The sequence below is a fragment of the Dipteris shenzhenensis genome, chromosome 33 (assembly GCF_047967505.1).
Source record: "Dipteris shenzhenensis isolate YYH24624 ecotype China chromosome 33, Dip_SZ_1.0, whole genome shotgun sequence".
Lineage (NCBI taxonomy): Eukaryota > Viridiplantae > Streptophyta > Polypodiopsida > Gleicheniales > Dipteridaceae > Dipteris > Dipteris shenzhenensis.
The window spans coordinates 25,922,231-25,950,057 of record NC_141628.1 but is presented as its reverse complement, the minus strand read 5'-3'; the positions used below and the strand labels follow the sequence as shown (position 1 = coordinate 25,950,057).

The 27,827-nt window shown below is 43.1% G+C and overlaps 1 protein-coding gene across 1 annotated transcript in view; it reads right to left on the bottom strand.

Annotated features, from left to right (window-relative positions):
- Positions 1–324: 324 nt before the first annotated feature.
- LOC147879882 (anthranilate phosphoribosyltransferase) overlaps positions 325–27,827 on the bottom strand; it is a 142,320-nt gene continuing 114,817 nt past the window's right edge. Inside the window, exons 3-10 of the mRNA XM_087371903.1 lie at positions 21,879–22,036; positions 21,556–21,639; positions 21,268–21,320; positions 20,535–20,616; positions 20,246–20,353; positions 7,339–7,468; positions 991–1,076; positions 325–865 (exon numbers count right to left, since the gene is read on the bottom strand). Coding sequence (XP_087228029.1) covers positions 644–865; positions 991–1,076; positions 7,339–7,468; positions 20,246–20,353; positions 20,535–20,616; positions 21,268–21,320; positions 21,556–21,639; positions 21,879–22,036 — 923 coding nt within the window. The 3' untranslated portion in view covers positions 325–643. The remainder of the gene's footprint in view (positions 866–990; positions 1,077–7,338; positions 7,469–20,245; positions 20,354–20,534; positions 20,617–21,267; positions 21,321–21,555; positions 21,640–21,878; positions 22,037–27,827) is intronic.

Genomic DNA, 27,827 nt, shown 5'->3' with positions numbered 1-27,827 from the left:
AGGTTTCAAGAGATATATAGGTGAACGAAACGTCTTAAGATAGTTACCAGCTCAGACATACAAAGCTTGGAGGCAAACTAGCCATTCAGCTTTTGCAGTCTGCCTTCCATACCTAAGATTGGATTCTAGCACCAACTACATGATTAACTCCCATAACACGCCAGCTACAACTTATTTAACCGGCAAATAAATATGATGATATTTGTATCGATAGATTTTATGCATATCATTAAACCGTCACTGCAACAATAATATGTGAAGCAAATCTCGTGAAGCCAAGAACTGAACAATATGTAGCATTCAGCCTAGGTTGCTCTGGCCTGTGACGGAGATTGTGCAACCAACGAGTTTTATTTCACACAAAAGATCTTTCACTGGGGGGATATCTTTGGTATAGGTTCAGTCATAAAATGCAGTTAAGACTTCATGACACAAAAGAAAAAGAGTCCGTGTCTTTTCTTCGAATTACAAAATTTGAGTGATTTTCTCAGAATCAAAAGAACGTTATACAAAAAGGAAATATAAGCCCCGTTAGTATGAGAAGCTAGGGGATTGAAATCTAAGTCAAATCTAAGAACAACCATACAAAACATAATCTGGCTTTTATTTTGTGAGATTAATGCTTACCTAGACGTACTTCTCTTCAGCCAAAAGAGTGAGAGGCACGAATGAAGTTCACCAAACGGGTTAAAGCTCTTCCACTATCAACAGCCTCTTTTGCTCTTTCTATAGCAACCTGCACATCATTGGCACCATGACAGCCCAAAAGGTGGTCTGCTATGGCTGCATTCAGGATGATTCGGTCATATGCTGGCCCTCTCTCCCCTTGAAGGGCAGATAATCCAAGCTCAACATTTCTGGCGACCTGTTTTTCCAATGCATTTGTGAAAGTATATTTCAATGTACTCGTGTATATTTTCACACCAACAAAACTTCAGAACAGACCAGAAAGATCAAGAACAATGTGTGAAAATTTTAGATTTTGTTTACCGAACGGTCAACTCTAGGAGTTTGAGATGGAATGAACCCATAATCTTTTGCATTCACCTCCATGCTGAAGGTTTCACGTAATACTCCTGCAATTGTGAACTGGGAATCAGTCACTAGAATAAAGTTGTTTTCATCAGCACAAATATTTGTATTAGCAGCACGAATCTATATTTTCTGCTGGATTGTAATCTCTGTGGCCACTAGAAAATAAATATTGAGTTTGTGTTGCAATTTCTGTAACTTCTGTCATCCGTAAGACTTTTCATGTGATGGATATAGTTTTGACAGATCTTGATATTGAGTACCTATTGCAGCCAATATGAAAGCAGGTAGTCTCTTCTAGCCTTGGCTGCATGGAAGTTAGATCACTGTCATGGCCAGCTTTTGTGCAATGTAAGCTTCATCCATGGTTGCACAAATCTTGACCATGGTGGCAATCCAAAACGGAGAGAGATGCCTCAAACAAGGCAAGGAAAAGCCAGCTTACAAAGCAGTGATATCATATCATGCCTTCTATGTTGAGAACATGTAAACCATAATTCTAGGGCATCCACAGCCCATGTCATATTCCTTTGACATGCTACCACATCATCAGCACAGCAGGACAGATTCAGAAGTACAGGAAGTCAGCAAATGGCAAAGCAGGTTTTAAAAATGCAGAGTTGACTTTCCTAGTCCAAATTCAATGCATTGACTTTTCAGTCGATGTTGCTTTTTGATGGACCTGGTCAACAGTCTGCATTGACCAGCCCACCAGTGTGCCAGTCCGCAGCCCTATTCATATAAAACCCACCAGTCCTCTCATTCGGGGATCTTTCAGTGTAGCAACAGTTCCTCCAGCTTACCCAGACTTAACTTCCAGCAGTAGTCTTCATGGCAGCAGTAGATGGTTCCTTAGTTCCACCCCTTGGACCAGCAGCATCAGCCCTAGCATTAGCAGCAGGTCCATCTTCATCCACAGCTCCTCAGAACCACACAGGAGCAACTCCAGCGGATGCAGTAGCTCTCCATGTAGTCTCAGCAACTCCCTACATGGTCCTTCCATGGACACAGCTCCCCTCAGTTAGCCTCAGCCTCGCAGCAGTCAGCTCAGCCTCAGTCCTACAGTTTAGCCCTTCAGTGGGATTCCATCATGTAGCTTCAGCCCTTTTCTATGAGGATCAGCAATTGTAAAAGGATATTTGGTGTTTGCTGGGCCCAAAGCATGAAGAGGAAAGACAGTAGGTTAGAATAAAATTTTCAAGTTCATGTCTATATTAATATGCTTCAGTTCCTCTCTTTTTTTTCCTTCAGTTAGCATTTCCATGCTTCCGCACTCAGCCAGGATGGGCTTAGCTTAGTGAGAGAAACTCTTAGCCCTCATGCCTATTACATTGGTATCAAAAGCCTGGAAAATCTCCCTGAGGCTGGAAGGTGTCTAGGGAGAAGCCTCTCCATGACCTCAAGCCTTGGTGGGAGATCCAGTACGAACAGCAGGTATAGGGTGACAAGCACTCCGGGAAGGACACCATCAGCTCAGAAAATCCTTCGCAGTCCAATATGGAGGAGGTAGGATCCACAACAATACCGAATCTGCCTACAGTACGTCTATGTACAGAACCCCCAGTAATGGCATCACCATGTTTGCAATGCTGCAAACCATGATACAGTTGCAACAACAATAGTCTGAGTGCCCTTTCATCTGCATGTTGCAACTTTAGAAGATGCAAGAGGATCAGGTGCGCACAGCCAAAGAACGCGAGTGTGAAGCCCAAGCAGCAAAGGAGGCGTCCTGATTGGGAAGCCGAGCATTAGGCTCGAGAAGTGAAGGAATAATGAGATCACCATCTTCTCATTCCTCCGCTCTTACCACAGGGAGGCGAGGCAACCAATAAGGGCCATCGGCCCGCAAATTGTCATTTCCTGGGAAGCTCAACTTCTTATGATATGATGGTACTTTCTTGGCTCAATCAATACGAAAGCTATTTTTCAGTTGCATCCACAAGAGACAACGAGAAGTGTATTCTCGCATCAATGCACCTCACAGGATAGGAGGCAATTACCTGGCGGCATAAGTAGCACCAGGATCATTATGATGCAGAGCACAAGCAGCCACAGTATAAGTGGACCGCGTTCTTGAAGGACATTTGGACATGTTTCTTTCCACCTGAGTACCTGGATCAGTTAGAGGCGCAGTTCTTCAAACTTAACCAGGGACCCACGAAGGCAATCAATAGTTACGCCAACCAGTTCACTCAGGACACCATCCAGCTCCAGAAAGACGAGCTCAACAAGTCCTTGAAGTCCCTTTATGGTTTGCAAGCAAACATTCAACAGTAAGCAGCTTTAGGCCCACACGATTGACACGCTCGCTCAAAATTTTGAGCTCCTAAGCAAGGGACCTAGTTCCAACGGGTGGCCCAACAAGAAGACCCAGGAGACCTCTGGTTCCAGAGCCAATGGCAGAACAGCTAGCCATCCCACGACCACTGGCAAGTTTGGAGGATTTATCAACGGTAGACAAGTTGAGACATGATAGAGAGCTTCTCTACCACTATTACCACGAGAAGGACTACGACAAGTGGCATTGCCCTCATTTGCATCTGCTAGCCAGCACAGCCATTACAACTTCCCTTCCATCAACACCAACCATGGCCCTAAGAGCTGTTTTTTACTATCTCGCATGTGGTAGAAACTCAACAGAAGGGCACCCTAGTAAAAGAACCCATCAGAGGTTCTCATGTGTTATGGACAAGCAACAGGCACGAAGGTCACCATTCTTTTTTACGGAGGCAGCTCGGAGGATTTGCTTGATGCCACATTTAGTGGCTGAGCCCCATCTCCCCCACCATCTTCACAGCCCAGGATGTCGATCTTCGCATTAGTGGGATGGCAGAGAAGCGTACCTTCATTGTCACCCTATTAGGCCCAATCATCATCATCCTTGGTACGCCATGTTTTGCTGACCACGCAACACTTGTCCGATCATTAGAGTTGAGGATCCAACCAGAAAGACCCGGGTAATTTGATGGTGTACCGTGTCCGCCTTGAACCAAAATCAGTTAGTAGTCGGTCTATTGATAGACCGAAACCAACTACAGGTTCCAGTACTCTTTGTGAACAGGGGTTTACAGCTTTGCCCTCCATTCCGGTTCCGTAGAAGGGAATGTCATGGACATCCTCAGCCTCCTTTCACATGCTGCCACATCAACAACACAGCATGACAGATCCAGCAGTACAGAAGTCAGCAAAAGACAAAGCAAGTCAAAAAATGCAGAGTTGACTTTTTTAAGTCGAAAAGTCACCATGTTGACTTTTCTATCAATGTTGATTTTTGACCGAAGTGGTCAACATTGACGTTCACCATTTGACCAGGCTCTGCTAGTCAACAGCCCTATTCCTATGAAACCCACCAGTCCTCTCTCATTTGGGGATCTTTCGGTGTAGTAACAGTTTCTCCATCTTACCCAAACTTTAGCTCTAGCAGTAGCCTTCATAGCAGCAGTAGATGGTGCCTCAGTTCTAGCCCTTGGACCAGCAGCATTAACCCTAGTTCAAATAGCATGTCCATCGTCATCCATAGCTCCTCAGACCCGCACAGTAAAATCTCCAGCAGATGCAGTAACTCTCCATGTAGCCTCAATAGCTCCCTACAGATCCTACCATGGACACAGCTCCCTGAATTAGCCTAAGTCTCACAGCAGTCAGCTCAGCTGGGGTAGACAATACTCTTATTGATGTTTCAGAACCAAATACATTTGAGGATACAAAAGGAAACCCATGCTGGAAGGAGGCCATAAGGATTAAGATGGACTCCATAGTTCGCGACAAGACTTGGGATGTTGTAGCTAGGCTTACGAGGCGGAACATCATAGGTACCAAGTAGGTCTTCAAAGTCAAGTCACAAGTCTGATGGCTCACTAGACTAGTATGAGTCTAGATTGGCAGGTAAAGCGTATCCTAAGGCAAAAGGAATCAACAATTAGGAAACATTTGCTTTGATTGCATAAATGAAAACTTCATTTAGATCGCATTGTTTAGAAGTCTTTCAGACATGAACTTCTATCTCTCTTTCAGACATGAACTTCTATATTCATTCTATATGTTGATGATGTGATCCTAATAGAAAACCACGAGGATAAGATTACAAAGGTTTAATCACACTCGACAATAGAGTTTGACATGATCAACCTTGGGCTATCGCAGTACTGTTTCGACCTTGAGGTGCATTAAGATAGGGATTGCATCATCATTCCACGGAGCAAGTATTCCAGAGAGATTCTTAGGTCCTACCGAATGGAGAAGTATAGAACCACTGCCACTCCAATGGAGGAGCATGAACCCATTAGCCGAATATCACAAAGTATCGGACATTGACTAGCAACCTGATCAATCCATCCAAACAAGTCCCAACATCAGCTTTGCACTTGAATATTTGAGTCTGTTGTCTGCAATGACTAGGAAGAACCATATGCCAACTGCCACATAAGTATTGAGCCACATCAAAGGCAATTAAGGAGTACGGCAAGTGCGAGACCCACAAGTAGTAGTTACTTGTGACTCAGATTGGGCAGGAGATCTAGATACCTGCACGTCTGCATGGGCTATTGTTTCATGTTGGAAAGCAAATCTATTTCTTGGCATATGCTCAAGCTATAATCTATAGAGGTTGGATACTAGGCTGCTTGGATTGCGACATGAATTCTATTTGGGATGATTTGGCTATTCCAAACTGGGAGCAATCAGAGTTGCTTAGACAAAACATATCAAGGCTCAATTTTACTTTGTTTTGAGGAAAGATCCTAAGTACAGACATCAATCTAATCTCTTGTCAAACCAAAGAGAATGCAGCAAACATTTTCACCAAGGTAGTCATGTAACATACCTCTCCACTACATTTATGGATCATTATAGAATATCCTATTTTCATTTACTTTTCTTATGATCATATGTTTACTCACCACACATGTCAGTTTCTTTGTGGGAGTTCTTGTGACAAGTTTTCTACCCTATAGGTTCTCTTCTACAAATCCTGTCGTCATCATGTATAGCTCTTTTCACCTTCAGTGTGACTATATCACCTCTAGCATGACCACATTATTTACAATGCTATCTTCAATATAGCTCATGTCACCATTCAATGTGACTCTATCACCTTCAGTGTGATTTGTCATCTTCAGTATGACTTTACCATCTTCAGCATCATTTACTTTTTTCGCCTTCAATACGACCAGTATTGTTTACAACAGTATGGTGATGGATCTTTAGTATCCATGATAGTCACACCTGGGGACATGATGTTGAAAGCTAGTGCATGAGGTCACAGGTGGACTTCACATCAGTGAAGTTACGAGTCGTTTGACTATTTGCTACCAGATCACCTCCACCTGATATTAAATTAGCAACATGCAGTACGAGACTCATGATACTTTGCACATCCACAAGGGTTTTCTAACATGCATATCCATTCCTAAATCTACATCTCCTGGTTGACGATTTGCTGGGAATTTGAATTTCCATACTATTTCTAAAATTTCAATACCCGAGACAAGCATGAGGTAAGTGTAATTTATTCTTTCTAAAATTAAGATTCATTTATAGACTGTTTTTCTCATTCCCAGATTTCGTTTTTCACCTATAGCCACTTTCAAAAGTGACTTTAATTGCTTCCAAGTTCCTTTCTTTGAACTCTTTGTTCGGCTTGAAAACATTGATTCCTAGGAATTTTCTAACTAGATTTTATAACTCTTCACTGCTTGAAAAAGTTTGAGAAATAGGCTGGTGCAGCTATAGTGATTCTACAGCACTCAGCCCTGATATCTTGCTAAGATCGGGCTCTACTCAAATTAATTTTAGGCCTTCCTTCACCCGGTTTCTCTTTCGGCTGCCAATGGTTTCTTTCTATTATTTTCTTTCATTGGGGAGATCATTGTATACATTGGACTATAAATTAACTTATAGATTTCCTTGGGTTTTGTCCAAGGATCTGCATTGCTATAGTAATTAAAGTTGGGCATCATTGTATAAAAGAAATAAACCTAGGATCAGCCCAGGTAGGGGCTGTACCTCATTCACACCCCATTGGAAGCCGTAGTCTTCTCCTTTTGTTTCCTCTACCATATCCTTTATGTCAGAACTTGAATGATGTAAAATTTGAAACTCCTCTATATCCTTCTCATCCAACCATCACTATTCTAGCAAGACATCTTGAATAAGACCATGTGAGATCTTAGTATCCTAGAGTGTAGTAAAGGAGGACCGGTTGAAATTTTACAAAACATAATTTCACACAATAAGCAAAAGATTATTAATTGATGACTATTGAAGTTTTGATATTTGCACCCAAATTATCTGAATATAAGAACACACCGTCATCTGTGTCAAAACTGGTCAGACAAGCATTTGAGGGTCGAAAACCTGCACAATGATTCAATGGAAAACCTTTGATTGAAGTACTTTGCTGCTCCTTGGTTGTCAATGACACAGCACCTTCTTCTCCCTATAGGAAGTCACAAGTTTGTACATACCCCATGACAACATAAGCGGATATACGATTCTCTTTATCAATCAACAAACAACAAATTATTATCTACATTGAAAAGTACATCTGAATATAATGTAGTCCTTTTTCCTTTTTTCATGAATAAAATTGATTACAAAAAAGCATCCAATCACATCCATGTGCTAAGAGAAACGATTCAAGGTGACCGACAAAAAACCCATATCAGTTACGCTTCTCAAACTTGCTCCCGTTTTAATTTAAAGGCCTATCTATATTGCCTATCTGGTTGGTGCTCTCACATGCAGTTAGACAATTCGTCAAGCAAGAATTTTTTCCAATAAGGTTTGCCAATTTTCACAAATGTAGGTTTGAGGCAGGTTGTGCTTTTCTGAAATTGTAAAAAGCCACCATCCATAAGGATCAAGGAATCCTCATATACCCTAGTCTGAGGCAAGTTGTGCTTTTCTAAAATTGTAAAAAAGCCATCATCCATAAGGATCAAGGAATCCTCATATACCCTAGTCTAAAGGCTATTTTAGTAGCATCTACTTCTCATGTAAAATATGTGCAAGTATAGAATTGAATTATTGTAATAGAAGTTCCACTATAGACTACTAACCACAGTTACGCTGAAACGCGTTTCAGAGCCCAGCCAGGCCTGAAACGCCATTTCAGAGAAGCCCTTTCAGGGTCTGAAACGTTTCAAGACCCTGAAACAGCTGGTTGAAACGTTTCAGCCAGTCTGAAACACGTTTTAGAGCCCTGAAACGGGTTGTTTCAGACAACACAGCCTGCTAGGTCTCCAAAATGACGCGAAATCTGCTGCCAAGCCCCGATTTTGGTCTTTTTGCTTTCGATTTTGGCCTCCTTCCACTCCTTCAGCTTCATACTCTCTCCATCCTTAAGGTTTTCCAGCCCTCCTTGAGCCCCATTCACTCCTTTCCTCTCCTTTCTCTCCTGCACGTTGCTTCAGCCCTCCATCATCGTCTACTCCCCTCCAGCCCTCCTTCAGCCCTCCTTCAGCCCCCTCTTTCAGCCCTCTCTTTCAGCCCTTGACTCTCTTTCAGCCCTCCTCTTTCAGCCCCAACTTTCAAGTTTCAGCCCTCTCTTTCAACCCTTGACTCTCTTTTCAGTTTCAGCTTCCCTTTCAAGCAGCAAGCTTCCATGGCTTCAAGACACCCTACACCTGAGTCTCATTTCGAGGTAGAATTCACCCAATCAGATTTTTGGTGGAGTCAAGTCGATCTCCTGGGTGCCTACGACTCCAAGAAAGGAGGCGCTCACAAGTTCATGTGCAGGCTTTGTGGATTGAAAAGAGGTGGGATTCCTGATAGGGTGAAGGCCATCTTCTTGGCATCAAGGGAGAGGGGATTACGATATGCAATGAAATCTCCGAGGAAGAGAAAGCAAGGTTGGCACGAGAGGTCGAGGCATTTCCTACCGCGAAGAAAGGTAGGACTATTGCATCCACTGGTGGAGGAGCTACTTCAGGTGCTCATATGGCTATTGCAAATGTCCTCTTCCCTCTGCTGCTGCTACTACAATTTCATCTTTTTGGAGTGCACATGTTCTTGGAGCTACAGGTTCTACTCCTACTACATCTCCTTCACCTCCCACCTGCACGAAGGCAAAGCACCCTTTATACTGCATGGCATCCACAAAGGAAGGCATAGGTAGATGCAGCCGTGGCCTGTTTCTTTGACTCGAATGGGATTAGTTTCAATGTGGCACGGCCTGCTTATTTCAAGGAGATGGTGACTGAAATTACAGCCTTTCACGTGTAGCTATCAGGTTCTTGCAGTGGGACCCAGGAGAGTGGGAGTGGATAGATCATGGGCACCGAGAGAGGGAGATTTCAGCTGAGCAGTAGGGGTTGGATTCCCTCTAGAGCCCCCCACTGGGACAGCTTCTTCATCACCGCAAATTTGCATAGGAATTTCTGGAGGAGGCTCTGGAAATCCCTAAAAAATAGAAAGATCACACTTTTCTTTTGGCTTTCTATTCATGGAGGGATTGCAGTGAACCTGTGGAGATCACGATTTGGGGCTAATCCCACTTGCCCTCGCTGTCATTTTGCAAAGGAGTCAGTGCAACATTGCCTTTGGGACTGCAGTCAGGGGAGGACTATTTGGAAAGGGGTTGCTCGGATACTCAGCATTTTTCATACTTCCCCTTTCTTCATGACTTGGGGCTTGATCGCATGGTTATCCCTTACTGGGCCCCAGGTCTTTTATGAGAGTGAGCCTTCTTCTTGGGCACTCTCGGTCCGTCGGCAGGTGATAGAGCCCTGCTCTCTTCAGGATGTACCACTTACTCCCTTTAGAGCTTCTCATGCTTCAGTGGACACCTCTTGGGAGATTTTGGCTAGCATTTACTCTTGGCAGCTCTAAGTTCTAAGTTCTAATTTGTAACTTGTTCTAACTTCTAACTTCTAAGTGACATTGTGCCATGTGGTAAGTATTATGCACGATATTTTAAGTTATAGGTAGGCAGTAGGCTGTAGCATTCTAAATGTGTGTGTATTTTCTAAACCCCCCCTTGCTGACGTAGCATTTCCCCATTTCAGCCCTCCCAAAAATCCCAAAACGTTTCCGTTTCCGTTCCCCGTTTCCCTGTTTCCGTTTCCCCTAACTGTGCTACTAACAAGTAACTCGTGGGAGAAACCAGAGAAACTAGATATGAAAAATAACAGAAATACAAGGGAAAGATAGAGTAAGTTCTCTCTTACTAGGAAGAGGACAGGGGATGTAGACAGCTCCCATGATGCTGGCTAGCCTTAGCTAGACTGAGTCCTTTTTGCATGTCCAGCCAATCAAGGCTGATGCTTGAAAGTACCAAACAATTATAGAATCTGAAGTGTATTGACCTTGAATGCTTTGCAAGTACAGCTGAAGCCCCTTTAAAAGGTCTTGGAAAGTGGGACAGCACCTAATGGTATATGGGATTATGAAACAGAGGCGCCACGTGGCCTGTCCTCACACACCCAATAACACTACCATATGCACAGAGATACAAAACACGTTACAATGATTGTGACCCTTTATAGACTAAAAGGGCCCATTCTGTAATTGACTGCTAACTGCTTGCTGAATAAAAATTCACTATTGTTACAGCCCCCTCCTTCTTATAAGAAATTTGTCCTCGAAATGGACATCAAAATGGACACAACTAATACAACAGAGTGGGAACGAGTATGTATATGTATTGTAAGCAAATGTGGATGAAAAGAGATCCGACTCAGCTCAACAGATAGGGGGACTCCTGCACTATACTCTCAGGCTGCCATGAGGAGTCCTCTAGTAGCACATTCTGAGTAATGTAGTACTCTATCAAGACTTGTCTCTGTATCCCAAAATCCTTTGTGTTATAAACTCTATCTGCCCTGATCCATCCATGGGAGGCAGTTCTGCAGCTACTGGACCATCTGCTCCCACATGCTTTTTGACTAAGGATACATGGATCTTTGTAGAGGAAGGCAGGTCCATCAGTAGGCTAAGTCACCTACTTTCTTTAGAATTTTATGAGGACCATAAAAGTGGAGACGCATATCTCTGTGTGTGCATCCTAAGATACAGCTAATCTCCCACTTGAAATTCACATTTCTTCTTTTTGATCTGCAAACTCCTTCATCCTAGACTGTGCCCTGTGTAGGTTGTCTTCGGCCAGCTGTAAGATCGCTTGCATTCTGTCTACCTCATTAGCCATGTTGGTTAAGGAAAATTTGATCTTCGAGTGTGGAAGGCAACTTAACCTGGCATCCATATAAGGTTTCAAATGGGGACATCCTTATGGAAGTGTGCATTAGAGTTATAACAGAATTTGGCTTGGCTTAATCACTTATCCCAAGACTTTTGAGTCTCAAAACGAAATTGCCTGAAGTACTGTTCCAACCACTTATTAACCCTCCTCGTCTGACCATCAGATTGTGGATGGTAAGCTGTACTTGGGCCAACTTGGTCACCATAAGAGAGAACAGCTCCTTCCAAAACCCACTGGTGGAAGGCCCTGCAATCTAAATATACTTTCCACAAATTGACTGGCCACTTGAGAGGAATGTAATTGGTTTTAGCAGGGATGCCACTGCCAATCTGAGAAGAACAAGACCAGCTAGACTCACGGTTCACATACAACATGGCACTCTTTGTGGAGGGACTGCGGCATGCCTCAAGCGGATCCACATTCTTTTGGACCTGGTTTTTCTATTGTCCCATAGATCTTTTGGTCTCCCGTGGATGTTAATGGACTGTCTTGGTCAGCCTATCCACAACCACAAAAATACTATTCCACCCCTTTGCTGTAGTAGAAATAAAATCCATGCTAATGTGAGTCCATTTACCCGCTGGAACGGGTATGGGATGTAACAGCCCTGTTGGATGCATGTTGTCAGTCCTGTTCTGCAAGCATTGTATACAGCTCTTAACAAAATTATGTACATCCTTCCACAGCCCATGCCAATAGAAACTCTACTTAACCTTTTCATATGTCTCCCCAAACCCACATGACAAGCCAAGGGAGAACTATGCAACTCTTCCAGGGTCAGCTTCTTCAAGGAAGAATGTGGAGCCAAATAAACTCTATCGAATTAGTCACCTTCCTCTGATTGCACTTCCTTTTTTCCTTTAACAATTAGAGCCTTGTCTTCTAGCCCTTTCCAATATTAGCACCCGCTTCTTGTGCTCTTGTTGAAGAAAATAACCAATTAGTTCTTGAAACTTTAGAAGTTATTCCTTTGCAGCAGCAAGACTTGACACTTACTGCTGAAATGCATGATCCAGCCCATTCAAAAGGATCCGCACCAAGTTTGCATCTTTCAATTTCTCTTTCAGTTGTGTAAGTCCCATTTGAATCTCCTCCACCCTAGATTTATAATCCACAATGCATAACCTTCCAAATTTAACATTTCACAATGAAAGTGTCAGTGCTTGGCAAAGTATTTTCTTTGAAATATGGATTTATTGTTCTTGGCAAAACTAGGCAAGAGCAAAAACACTGGCCAATAACAAACATTAGACCGAAATTGGCTTTTAAAGATGCTAGTGATTGCTTCTTACAAAAGCATTTAGCATCCATATAAGAAAGCATAAGAAATATCGACATTTGCAAAAACGATCAAAATCAACCAATTAGATATGTCCATCTATGGTTCCATCCATTGTATTTAATTCAAAGAACACTATATCAGCTAATTATTTGGACTAGTAAAAAAGTAACAAGAAGACAAATATTAGATCTACTGATCAAACATCAGTCTCCAAATCTCAGAATCCACATTCAGCTACATTCACTCAGATTTGGCATTCACATTCACATTTCCCAACGGCCATTCACTTAAGACCAAATTCGATGATCATTCATAGGGCTGAAATTCGGTGGCCCTTCATAGGCCCAAACATTGGGAACCTCTTCTAGACATGCACATAGGACAAAGGATGTTGAATTGGTGCATATAGACAATGTGAAGGTCAGGTCTTTGGATTTATTGATGACTGCTCCAGGAAGACGTGTGAAAATTCACAATGAAGACACTATTCACAGGTGCGAGCTCATGAAAGATTGTTGAAGACACATTGACAAAGCCACTCAAGGATGCCAAGAAAATAGAAGAATGCATTGCAAAAGATGGACAATCACTTTCGATTCTCACTACAAATATCAGAATTTCCCTCATTACTCATATCATGGATACGGAGACTTCAGCACAAGCATGAAACTATTGTAGGCTAATTTTGAGGTGAACAATGTAGGTAGAGTATTACAACTCAAAGAACAGCTTCAAACTTTGAGGATGATAGAGGGAGATTCTCTCTCCACTCATCAAACATCACCAAGCAATGGAAGCTATCGCTGAGAAGACAAAGAATAAATACCTTATGGCTCACTAGAACAATAAATACCTTATGGCTCACTAGCACCATTATAGCAAAACTTTGTCTCCAACTTCAACATGGCAGCTTATGTCAAGATGCTTTCATATCAAGAAATGCTTGGATTGCTCTACCAGGAAGAGCAACTCATGCAAGCTATGGATGGAGATCAGGCTTCAGCAACCCATGGACAGGGCAAAGGCAAAGGTGAGTTTTTGAAAGAATGCATCAAATTCTCATAACTCTCATGTAAGAAGCGGGAGTGGTGGCAATGCATATGATAGCCATAACCTAAAATGTTCAATCAGTGAAACTAAGTCCCACAAACAGGAAAAATGTAATTATTGTGGGAAAATGGGACACTACGAGACTAATGCAAGACGAAAAAGGCAGAACACGGTGAAACAGAGCAAGATAAGAAAAGGCATGACACCTCAATAATGCAAGTTAAATGAGCAAAGAAATTGTGTAGAACATCGTTTTCCAGCAGAGATAATTGAGCATGATATGACTTTGGATGGGCAGCTGAACAGCCAGCTCATGATAATGTTACCTCAGGAAGGGGATAAAACACTCATCTGAAAATGATCTGCCACAAACTCATTTTCAGATAAGTCTTTTATACAGCCACTGAAGGCACAGCCATGTGATTCTTTGGATGCATGTATGGAACAGCCATCTATGCTCTTGAGGATGAAAAACGGTCCACTCATGAGCAGCCACAAAAAATGCAGGTTTCCGACCATCATGGGGATGCCATCCTCAATGTGTTTGATGAGGATAAGCTGTGTCTACATGAGCATCTCATTTTAGCAGATGAGAATTGCCTACTCTCAAACACCAAAATATCCGATCTATGGTTGATAGACTCAAGTGCTACCAAGAACATGAAAGGTAAAAGTCTACTTTTACTAGCAATCTCTCCTTTTTCTTTCAAATCATATGAGAGAAGACAAAAGAACACAAAAATCAACCTTGCTATCCATACATCTCCAAATGGGATAGCTAAGTCAGAGTCAACACTAGAGGTTGAGCAAATCTTGTGCCAGTGCAGGTCATGTATCCAAAGATAACAAGTGAGTCACCAAATTGAAACGACACACGTAGGTCCATCTACCAAAGCCCTTTGTAGCTTTGGCTAATAGTTTACCATTCCAAAGCCACATCTCTAGGAAGACCTACAATGCATTCCCACAATCCTAGATCAACAACCCATCAATACCCTTATTATGTGCCATTTGGACATAATGCACAATAAATTGGCCGCCCATCCCAATGGGGAAGTCCCTAGAAGAGAAAGTAATCAGGAGAATACAACACTATTAAGCAAGCATAATCCATCATCCATGTGAGCTAGCCCTTGACCTTTACTTGCCAAATGAAGTGGCACATGATTACACCATCTGCACGGTCTTGTGGCTCTTGCATGTCACTGTAGCTCCTCTATGAAGAGGAGTTTCTCATCCTTGCTAATATGGTGTGGCCGCAATCCCAAAATGTATTCTGACTAGCATTAGACCCTCCCAAGCTCTTCCTCAATATTGACATGCGTTGAGAGTCTTTAAAGGCGTCATGGATGAAAGGCTGGAACACATGCTTCCTTGAAATCTTGAGTCGCACGCATCCTTGATAAAACCCTAATGCAGGTCCTTTTATTTTACAATACCCTCTTATTAGCTACTAAATCATAGAAGCCATTGAACATCCTTCTTCTGTATCCTTTCCGCTTCCTCCCCTCCAAGTTCTTGTTCTAAGTGTTCTACAATACCACAGCATGCAAAAGAAAGCTCATTCCAATTGAATAGCCATACGTCTATGAGCCCTTGAATGAGGAGTGCAAGAGGGAGCCGGACCACGGACCACGATTTGATAGATGCCATGTGGGCAGTGTTTCAGCCTGCCACATGGGCTGATCTATAGGGAAAGCTAGGTTGCCACATGGGTAGCACATGGGCTGCCATGTGGGTGTAAGAGATTACAAAGATATGGTGTTATAGGCATAAAGTCAACCCTGTGGTTGACCAGTAGTACTTGGCTACTATATATACCAAGTACTTGTATTGTTTCATTTGAACATTTCTATTGGAGCTTTCTTGTGTGTGCACTCTTGCTCACTTGTCTTCACAACCTGTCTCCACTTTGTTCCTACATTTGGTATCAGAGCGCTTCCGTCTCTAGAGCCCATTCCCGCGCTTGCTTCTAGACTCCCGCAAGCTTGGTGCTCCAGTGCGCGTTTCTGGTTCTCACATTCAGCTCTCCAGCTTTAGCTTGAGGTAGCTCCAACTTGTTTTTTGACCTTTTGAGGTCCGATTTCGACGTTTTTTGAAATTTCGGAGCTGCCCGCATACAAACAAGCCTGTCCCTCACCATTTCAGGTGGAAAAAAAACCCCCAAAAATCTATTTTGTTCTGTCCGTACGGATCCGCGATAGTGCCGCAAGTCCGTACGACTTGTCGAAACCTGATTTCGAGCCCGTACGACATGTTAGAAGGCGATTCGAGCAGTTTTCGACTGTTTTTGGGCGGTTCTGCGCAGATCTGGACCTTTTTCAGCTCCAGTCTCTCCCGGGTGTGTTCCAGCAACTCTAGGCGTCTCCATACTTCTCCAGGCTCTTCTCCACACGTGTATTGTGTTAAGAAGTACTCCCGATAGCTTCATTCAGCTCCAAACAGCTCACTTCAGCTCCTTTGCCATCTCTAGCTTGCCCACACAGTCAGTGGACTGTTTTGCAGGTGTTTCGGACCAAGGTGCACTTTTAGTAAGTGTTTTGAGCTGTGTATTTCGCTTCGGGACTGTTTTTGCAGCCCATACTCTTGCACTCTCAGGTGCATTTGTAGATACTTTGCATTGTTGGGTGCATTTGTAGTTACTTTACAGTTGTGGATGCTTTTGAGCTCCATTGGATGCATTTGAGCACTCGCGGGTTCACTCTTTCAGATTTGGGCTGTGCATTTTCAGTTTGGGATTGCACTTCAGATTGCACCAGAGTACAGTGATTGGTTGATGCCATTTTTGCAGTGATTGCATTGTGCAGTCAGTGGCATTTCAGAGTAGCCAGTCCTACTTTGCATTTGTAGCCAGTATTAGTTTGGGATTTGTAGGCACATTTGCAACCAGTTGCACTTTTGGGACTTGCAGTTCTTTTTGCAAGTACATTTGCAGCTTGTGGGTATCCCATTTTGCATCATGTCGACTCTTTTAGACAGTTTTGGCAATTTGTTCGAGAGTGACAAGCTGGATGGACCAAACTATGCCTTGTGGGTCATTCATGCTTAAGAACATCTTGGTTGGTAAGGGCTTGTGGGATATTGTTAGTGGGGATGAGGTGAGGCTAGCAGGCTCGTCTACATCCAGCACAGCTTCTTCGAGTCAGAGTACAGGCAGAAAGCAAACTGCTACAGCCCCTCCTGCTAGTCCCATAGCATCGACGGAGGAGCAGAAGAAGTTTGACCGCCGCAGTGCCCAAGCAATGTTTTTGATTGCCACAAATGTGAAGAGGCACATTATGACGACTATCAAGTCGTGTAAGGATGCAAAGGCAGCATGGGAAAGATTGGCAAACATGTATCATGTTAAGAATGAGGCAAGAGCCATTGCCTTGACAAATCAGCTCAAGGATCTCGAGATGCAGGAAGGCCAGGACATCACTGATCATATTGCCAGGATCACTGATCTACGTGATCAGCTCGCAAGTATTGATGAGGAAATTGAAGACAAGAAGCTCGTCTCTATTACTGTCAATAGCTTAGCGCCCTCATATGGCACATTCGCCACTTCATTGACCATTGTTCTCAAGGCAGCCCCACTCTCGTTTGATGAGTTAGTTAGGCTTTTGTTGCAGGAAGAGGAGAGATGTTCAAATTTTGCCAAAGCCTCTCGTCAGGGTGAGCAAGCGCTTGCCATGGGTGGAAAAAACAAATTTTGAAAAAAGTTTAAGCCAAAACACAGCCATACAACTCAGCCCAAGGAGGGGAATGCAAGCAGTCCAAGCAAAAATCAGGAAAAAGGCAAATGCAATTATTATAAGAAGCCAGGGCATTACATCGCAGAGTGTCAGAAAAGGATTGCCAAGGAAAAGAAGAGGCAAAGGGACAGCTCTAGCAGTAATTTTGTTACCCCCACTGAAACTCGTGCTTCAGATGCACATGATGAAGCTCATCTTGCCCAAGGTGATAGAGATTTTGTGTTTTCTGCATTTAATGAGAAGATGGATGCCAGGGGGGATTTGAATGCTGAAAATCAATCAAGGGATGCTTCCCTTGTTGTAAGTGATACATGGTATATCGACAATGGTGGTATTAAGCACATGACTCCTCGCCAGGAGTGGTTTGAGAGCATCACACCTGTTCATGGCATACAGGTTACATGTGCCAATGATGCTTCTCAAGACATCATCGGAGTTGGGCACGGGCACATTCCCATTCAGCTTGATAATGGGAAAGTTAAGTATATTCGAGATGTTTGGTATGTTTCAGATTTGAGGCAAAACCTGATTTCAGTTTCAAACATTGCCCATGATCAACATATGTTGGTCGAATTTCAGGATAACCAATGTAGGATCAAGGATCCAAAGAAAGGGTATGAGGTTATAGTAACATGCACATATGACAGAGGCTTATACAAGCTTGATGCTCAGCCTTATGATCAGAAGGTATTGGCTGTAGCAAACACTTCCCAGGCTGATTTATGGCATGCCAGGTTTAGACATGTCCATCACAGGGCATTGTCCTACTTGTACAACAATAATATGACTCAGGGAATGCCAAAATTACAGCAACCAGCAAATGAAGTGTGTGAGGGGTGTGCACTTGGCAAATTGCATCACTTACCATTCAATAAACAAGGCAAGAATTGGGCCAAGGCAACCAGAGTGTTGCAAATAGTGCACAGTGATGTATGTGGCCCCATGACTATTCCCACGCATAGAGGAGCAAAGGTACTTTGTGACCTTTATAGATGACTTCTCCAGGTTCACATGGCTTTTTCTCATGAAGGAAAAATCTAGGGTGTTCTATTGATTTTAGGAGTTCAAAGCTATGGCTGAGAACCAAACCAATTCTAGAATTGGAACACTCAACTCAGATAGAGGGGGAGAGTACATGTCACATGCATTCTAGGGATTTTTTAAGCAGCATGGGATTAAACATCACTTGACATGCCCTTACACACCACAGCAGAATCCACTCCCTGAGAGGAAGAATCGTACTCTCATGAAAATGACGAGATGCATGCTGAAATTCAAGAGAGTCTCAAAGGCTTTTTGGGGAGAAGCAGTTGTGACAGCCACTTATATTCAGAATAGATGCTCTACCAAAGCTTTGGTTAATGTGACTCCATTTGAGGCTTTGTATGGCTTTAAGCCAAAGGTTAGTCATTTCAGAATTTTGGCTCAGTGGCATATGCTTTGGTTCCAGATGCACATCGAACTTTGTTCCTACAGTGGGCACAACACACACTGAAAATAAGGCGGAATTGTACCTGGCTGCTTGGAGAGACTTGGGACAGATTCAGAGGAGCAGCAAGACATGGAGATCTGCCTGGAACTGCTGCGATTCCACTTGGTATGATCTGGTTGGTGCTCAGCAGGTATACAACATGGAAAGTTGCTGGAACAGACCCACGGTGAAGTTGGAAGCCTGTGTGGCTTACTACGGAGTAATACAGATGCTTGGAAAGGATTGCATGGAGCCGAATCAGGTACAACAGGGATGGAACAGGTCCAGCATGAAGGCGGGGTGCCTGGATCGCATAGGCAACTATCAGGCATGAAGTTAAGACCTGGAGAACACCCGGGACAGGGCAGGAGTAGCCTAGGCCAGTGACAGGCTGGCACGTGGGTAAGCCGGTCAGCAGTAGGCTGACTGGGTCGGACTTATAGACCAGCACATTGGCTGGTTGGTTGGCTGCCCTGGTCGGCTGGTAGGGCTGATCCAGTCAGTTATTTTGGGCCCCCTTGGGGCCTCAAACCATCCAATTGGTGAGCAATTTTGGAGAGCAGTTCAGCCTGCATCAAGGTACCATCCAGGAGGACGTTGGTGCATTAAGGGAAGTAGTTGATTGCAGGAACCAAAGAGCTCACGAGTCTTCATCATTGGCTGCCCTCATGGTAGCAAGGAAGACAGGATCAAAGGAGATGACTTGTGCCTCAGCTTGCGCTGCATTCAGAGCAGCAGGAAGGTCAACGAACCATAGAAAGCAATACCTTATGAGAGGATATCCAGGAGGATCAGTCGGAACGTGTGATTGCGAGGCACAACTTACGAGGCCCACATAAGCTATAGGGGAGCAACACAGGCCAAGTGTTTGGAAGTGCCAAGGAGGTAGCAGAACTGAAACCGGCCTTCAATAAGGAACCATAGCAAGCACTGCCTTACGAGAGGCTATCCAAGATGATCAATTGGGAAGGTGTGACTGGGGCGCAACTTACGACGCCCACATAAGCTCTAGGGCAGCAATGCAGGCCACGTGTTTGGAAGTGCCAAGGAGGTAGGAGAACATCCTTTTGTATGTACAGGGGGTCCACATCTAGTTAGCCCTGCGCTGATAGAGGGTGCTTCACTGGGCATAGCTTTTGCATTCTCCTTGCACATCTATAGAAGTATACAGTAAGGTTAATAAGTTTGGATTTGAATATACCACTATGTAAGATTACCTCTATCTTTGGGTAAGCTTCCGGTGTGCGTACCCTCTCTTGTTCTCTAACACCATACCGAACATTACGTCATTAACCCTTATGTAGATTCCCTTCTTTAGACCTTGGAATGAATCCCACTTCAAAAGATGAAGCACACATCTCACACAACTTTCAAGGATATGGAGCAGGCCCTCAAATGAATATGCAAGCCTTTTTTTTTTAATGGAGGCTTCTGCTCCCGATCGTCAATAATATAAAGGCCTGATGGCTTTATACCTTTACAACTAAACCAGCAGTTGCACCCCTTCTGCGCATGAGCATTAATAATGAATCCCGATATCCTTCATGATAAAATCCTGCAATCATCGCTTCTCTTCCTGTTCCCTGAACTTCCACCCAGATGCAGCACAGAAATAGCACTTGCAGTTACAACCAACTTGACTGACATGCTATAAAAGAGATGATCGTTGTGAGCATGAGCATTAAAATGAGGAGCCCATACTCAAATTTTATTCCATGATAAAAGAAGAAAAAAACCTAATGGCAAAGAGTCAAGGGGAATCACCTTCACATACTGCTGTACTTTTTCTGTTGTTGCGAGGGGTGGCCTTTTCTTAATGTGATCCCTTAAGCGAGCAAGGGAATATCTGCAAGGAAAAGAAGAAAAGTGGATCTTCTGATTTTGCTTAAGTTCTCATCAAGTTCATTGCTAAACCAGATTTGATCTGTGTGATACCAAGACCTTGCCTTGGTCAAAATTCAAAAAAAGGTGTCGTACATATAATTCCAATACCATATTTATTCCCATAAGCAAAATTTGTGTGATTTTAAGTTCACAAGAGCCAATTGAAAAAGCTTCAAGCTATTCATGTATAGAATGGAATACATGGCTAAGACATCCCGGCATTACAGTTTCAAGTGAAATGCATAAATATACTTTCAATGTAGTATGTTAAACAAGCTGAGTTTCTGACTCTGGATATGCTGCCTATGTTTATACATACACAGTGTCACGAAATCAATCAGCCAAGCAGACAATGCGGACTTTGATAAGTTGATCATAATATGGAATATCCATGCTATACGAGTACATCAAGTGTCATATTTAAAAAGTCACAGGTATACATTCAACGCATATGGGCAAATGAGAGCACAGTGTAAGAAATATGTACATATACTTCTTCCAAGATAGGTCATGCAAAAACTAGCTTTCAACATTGGTTCAGTGGACTTCATAAGTTTTACAAAATCACAAGACTACACAAAATAAGTTCCAAGAAACCGTTTAGAAATGATACATAGACGGCCGTGCCTCTCGCTGGCTAACATATGCAAAGCCTACTTCCTCATCCTGAAAAAACCACACAATTAGGTAAAATAAATATAAAGGTAGTGCAAATTTTGAGTTATTCAGATCTCCAAAAGACAGGCAGTTAAAAAAAATTAATGATGCAGGTGTGTAATCAAGGTTTTCCTAAGCAGAAAAATTTTATGAACGATCATGTTGGACATAAGTCCATTCAATAATGATGGGGAAGGATCCATGAAGAGAATTTCAACAGCAAAAATGGCTTTTATGAATAAACCTCAAGTAGCTTTGCTGCTGCTGTTGGACTTAGAGTCGTTGCAGCTCCCATGTAGCTTAGCATTTGCTCCTCAGTGACGCCTCTCTGCAAAAGTTGCAATGGTGACAGGTTCACAATTCTGAAGGTGAAACACCCTTTGTAAGGCAGCTCAACCTGAATCTTTGTGAAATCGTTTTGTTAACATCGACATTTCAAGTCCTGCATGATTCTCCAAATATGCACAACAGAAGACAAAATAATGAATTCTTTTTTCAAAGAACCGTAAGCTTTCCATTGCCGTGTGTCCTTCAAAAGTACTTCAATAAGAAAACATGACTTGCAACCTTTGGAGGCATTGATTCAGCTCCATGTATTAGGCAAGTTTCACCATAACTTGCTCTCACGGCAGCCACGAACAAAGTGCTTCTGAAAAAGCGTGTGTTGCCGTCATAAGGTTCTCCATAGTGGGACAGGGATTTCACATGAGCAACAGGCAACTGCCCTGCATAGGGAGGTATGCGTACACATGTTAGCAATCCTTTCTACCTGAACAAAGTTACGAGACAATTTGAACAAGGTTCCATTCAATGCCAAGCTTACCAAGATTGTCCCCACAAATATCATGGTGAGTTCCATTGCTCATGCTTTATCTCAAACAATGTAGTTTATGCAAAAAATTAGAGATTACAGTAACAAAAAAACGAACACGATGCTCATATAATGTATCAAGCTCATGCTACAAACACGTAGCTTGCAACAATATCAAAGTTTATAAGACCAATTGAAACCATGGAATCCTAGATGGCTCTATCTTGTTCATGTTCTTTAGGACATGTTTGACAGAGGTTGGAGAGAAAGAAAGAAAGTCTATTAACGTCCACTGAAGACCAAAAGGTGTATAGGACAGCAAGAAACCCTCTAGTACATCTGCTTTAGGGAGGGCACATGGCAGCTCCCAAGGAGTGCAAAAAGCAACCCCAATTATTTAGAGTACCTACATGATAAACAGCCATACATCAGTTTAAGACTGAGAGTCTTTTGGTTTTGATTTAAACTCTCTGTGGGGTAGGGGGGGAATCCTTACAAGATTTTACAGCCTCATCAATTACTGCCTGCTTACCAGGCCCTTCCAAGATGTGAAGTCGGGCCTTTACTTCTGCTAGCTCCAATCGTAGCTCTCTCACTGCCTGCTGCAGATAAAAAATCTGATCCTATTGCCCGAGGATGGGCCGTTTTGAGCCTTCTTGTTGGTAATTCTGTGCGTATGGAGAGGGTGTCATGGCTGCAACTGTAGAGTACCGAGTCCTGATGGATCTTGAAGGAGTTGAGGGGGACTTGGAGGAGAGGGTAGGCCAATCCATAGTTGGCTGTATGATGAACCCCCTTGGCTTAACCTAACCCCCGGGTTGGGTTGGGGGTTTAGCCCAACTCCGGGTTAGAGAGAATGTGAAGAGGAGGAAGGTAGGCTGGGCCATGCTATTCTGGCCATATTTCCTGTTACCCCTTGGCTGAGCTAACCCCCTAGTTGGGCTGGGGGTTCAGCCTTGCTAGGAGAACAATCATAATATACAAGCCGGATCTAGCGTTAAAAAGGGAATATTTCCTTCCTTACCAACCCAAGGTCAGAATTTGAAATAAAAAATGCAAATGACCAATTGGTCAAGCCAGAATGGTGAACCCTATCTTGAGCCATAGCCAAAAGGAGCCATACTGTTTTTAGAGGTTATGGGATAAGAGAGATGGAATAGATGCTGCAGATGCCTCAAACGTCAAGACGACATTCCGATGAACTGCGAGCAGTCTGTGAAAGTATGGGATATGGTTGAAGATAACCTAACTCCTGTTCATTTTAATTTTGCATACTTGCTACTAGGGGATATACCACGCAGAATGCAGGAAAATTGGGTGGTACTCAGGAGCAATGCCATCTAAGAAAAACTATGTTGTTTGGACACAAGACAACTTATTCTCTTGTGGTGGTTGAATAAAGGTGCCAGGTGAGAATTTGCAACAGTGCGGTGTACTGATCCAACAGCTTCATGATGGACACAGGGAGAAAGTATAACTGGCTATAGAACATCTCGAACTGGCTACAGAACATCTCGAGCTGTCCAAGAACATATGGGATCTTCTATGTGATGTTTTCAATACTGCGAATCTACTTCCCTTAGATTGAGAGACATACATGCATTCCACTTTTTCATATCTGGCTAGCGAACATCCAGCTTGCTTAGCCATTCTTGCAACACATTAGGTGAAGTAGACTCCCCCTTGAACTTCTGCAAAATAATATTGTCCTTATAGTCCTTGCTTATACTTCATCCTTGACCCATCTCTTTCCAAATATCACTATGTGTAGCCTTCATAAACTGTGTGAAGGTCATAGCTTCCCTCACATCAAGGTCTAACTCGTTGTTGGCCAACCGTTGTTGCGGCAAGATCTCATCCTCTCCTAAGGGAAGCTTGATATACACTGGAAGAGCTAGTCACAACTCAGGGTCTGTTCCATGAGCTGGACTATCTGAACCACCAGAATGAGTTGTCTTCCATGAAGTATAGGCTTGGGAGACTGTTGTGAAGTGCCCTTCTAGCTTCAGCCATGAAGTCCCCCTTGCTTCGATTCATTCCAGTCTGACCTAAACTTAGTACTGTAGTACCCTCTGCTCCAGCACTGAATTGAGTTTCCCAACTTGGCCGAATAACTTCTGTTGTTGGTGCACAAGTTGCTGCACCAACTCACTCTATTTCTCCATCATGTGTTCTTACTGTTCCAACATAATTGCCATGAAACCTTCAAAATCAAGCTTGGTCCTGGGTGAGGGCACTTAGAGGGGTGATCGGTTAGGTGATCCTGAAGAAGGACTTGCCTCTTCATCCTCATGATCAATGGCCTGAACATCCTGTATAGGACCTAGGTACCAATGCCTCTGCCTAACCCATTAGTTAAGCTTCGTCATACTCCATTTCGGATCTAAGATCTCTTGATAGCTTACCCTTCCTAGAGTTAGTGCCAGATTTACTTGGAGCCATTAGAATTAGAAGCAGATTTCCTCAACTTCCAAGCCTCCTTGAGCGGTACCTTTATAATCCAAATTAGCAAGAACTGAACACTGTTTGAACAGCAAATTTATCACTCTTTAGAGGGACTGTTTGGGATTTAGATACACTATTGTTTGGAAGACAGTATCTTAACAAAATATGCCAACTGCCAGGACAGCAGATTCACTGTTCACCACAGTGCACAGTGCACAGTTTGCCCCAACTGAGTTTTGAGGGCTCAGTTATCAAAAATTTCTGCAATTTAGGTGTAGACAGAATAGAATAGAGCAACATAGCATGCAGAACTGAAAAGCCCCAATTTCCATGGTATGCAGGCAGAGAAGCCCTAACTTGAACCACCAAGAAACAAATTTCGAGGCAGAAACAGGGGCAAATGAGCTATGATCAATCTTAAACCTAGTACAGGGGTTCTAGAAGCTGAGGCAACTCCTCTGCAACAATGAAAACGAAATTTGGAGCTGTGGATGTCCAGATCGCTGCAAATTAAGAAAACTGGTGGCGCCACTATTTCTTGAGCAATTCTGGCTCAAATCACAGAATTCCACTGAATTTGTCGAGGGCTTATGATCAGGAGATCGGCCTGAACACAATGATGTTAGAATCATACGAATCTCAGCAGTTTGGAAGATAGGTGATCTGAGAGGCTGACATGTGTCAATCTGGGGATAGAGGCACCGGTCCGCAATATATTTTTACAGGAAGGTAGGCCCTAGGCTTAAAAGTTGGTGCTCAGAATTTCAGAGCAGAATGATAAAGATTTGACCACAAAATCCTCTGAAAAGTGTGCTGATACCAACTGAAACATACTTCTACTAACAACGGTTAATAGTAACTAGTTTAGGGGGTAGAAGAAATAGCAGAAGGGAAGGAATAGGTCTCTCTTACTCGAAGAGGGCATGAGATATAGTAGCTCCCATGTGGCTTGCAAGCTAAAAGCTTGGTGTTGTCCTTTGCATGTGCAGCCTGTGGGCTGATGCTTAGAAAGTACCCACAATCATAGAGAGAAATGTGATTGCATTAATGCTGAATGAATCTGAAAGTACAGCTGAAGCCACTTATATAGTTTCAGAAAAGTGGGCTGGCAAATCTTTGCTCATGGGGTATTACAATAGGGTTGCCATGTGGCAAGCCCACAATCAATCCTGAAAACACTACTAAATGTACAAGAAAAGTACTAAAATAAATACAATTAGTGGGACACTCAATTGGCTAACAGAGCCTATTATCTAGCTGTCTGCTAAACTAGAATCCACTGCTGTTACAGGTCAATCTTAGAATTGCAGCTCTAGAAATGAAAAAAATGATATGGAAGGGAAGGAAAGCAGGAAATTATTCAAGAAAGTTCCACAAATGCACTGCATCTCCACCAGCACCTCAACTATGTTAGAAACATGGTGTGAGTGAGAGAAAGAGGTAGGCTAGGGAGTGAAGAAGTGGTACACAAATGTAGAATCCATGAAGGCTTTCATTCATTCATCATCACTAAATGGGACAAGTGAAGTACAAGCCTTATAGGCTACACACATGCACCAAGTGCGTAAGGGATAGGTCCCATAGTGACACGTGGCACTCACACCATCACTAGTAGTAGATCTCCTGATACTACACACCAACACATCACATCAACACACTCTTTGGCTATGATATCTCCAACATCCCCCTTCATAGCAAAGAGTGTGAGACCCAACAAGCAAAGAGTAGACCGATCCCCCCTCCACCGCAATATTGCAAAGAGCAAGTCCAACTATCCAACACCTCCCATGTGATAGTGACTTCTCAGTCAGCTTGCAACCGGCAAGGGCGAACCAGCACTCGTCAGGTCCCCTACTCTGAACTGGGTGGTCAATACCATCAAACCAAAGTAAAGGACAATACATTCATTTTTTTCGGAGAACCTAGGGCAAAGTACCTCTCGTTGACTATAAATACATTAGTTTTAGAGGGACAACTCAAGGCTGAGAACCTTTATTGACTCAACACAAACACACATAGCATATAGGCCTAGAAAGCCCAAGAATCCCAGGCATAATGCTCCTCAAATGAGAACGTGTGAACCTCTGCTATAGCTGCTTGTATCTCCTCAGGGGGCTCTTCAGGTTCAACCTGTTCTTTAGCGAGGAGATTGGCATGGTGCTTCTCTTGTTCGTTTCCCTTCTTGAAGCAATGAGCTTCAATATGTCCTTTGCTCTTACAAAACTTGCAAATTATATCCTTGTTAGTCTTCCATTTGCTTGTGGAAGCAAATGCATGATCACCAGGAGAAGCAAGAGAGGGTTCCTTATTACCACAGTCCTTCTCAATGAGTAGTGCCACCATATCAACGAAGGTGGTAGTGGCAAGGCGAAGCACCTCAAGAGTTTGCTCAAAGCAGGATATTCCATGCATACTTTTCATAAGGATAGCCATCATATCTTGATCATCAAGTAGGCTCTTCAAACTTGAAAGTTGTTGAACAAGAGACTGAAACCTTGCTAGATGGTCACTCAACTCTTCACTCTCTTCCATTTTCAAATCATAGAACTTGAGCTTCAAAAAGACTTTAGAGTTAGTAATTTTATTACCAAACAATGCCTCAAGATGATCCCAAATCTACTTAGCTACTAACTTGAAGTCCACATGATGGATGAGAGAGCCGGCCAAGCAAAGACCAATGAGGGCAATGGCCTTTGCATTCTGCTACTTCCAAAGCCTTTGGTGTTGTTGACCAAGTAATTCAACTTTGTCATCCTCAACAACATCCCAAATGCCTTCACACATAAGAAGCACTTGCATCTTGGTTTGCCATGACGGAAAACCTTCCCCTTTGAACATCTCCACTAGCAAAGAACTAGAAGACAATGAAGTCATGATAGCAAAGATCTTGATGAAGGCGGACAACAAGCTGAGATGAAGGACCAGCAAAGGAATGGGCTGGTCTTGAGCTCTGAAATAAATCAACATCTTTAGAAATGCGGTAATAAGCGTGTCCAGCTGTTGGTGGATGACCTCGGAGACACCAAAATGCAAGCAGCAAGTAGATGCGCCGAAATGGAGAGCTGAGCGCTGTAGCAGGTCTGAACTCCTCAGAACGGCTCACTAGAGCACTCTGAAGTGCAAGAAACATGTTGTTCATGTGGAAGGCGGCTCCCTAGAACAATTCGAAACAATGTAGCAAGCCACCACAAGGAAAAACGTATGTTGTAGGTGTGCTAGAGGCCTCAAAACAGCTCCAAAATGCAAAGGCGTCTATTCAA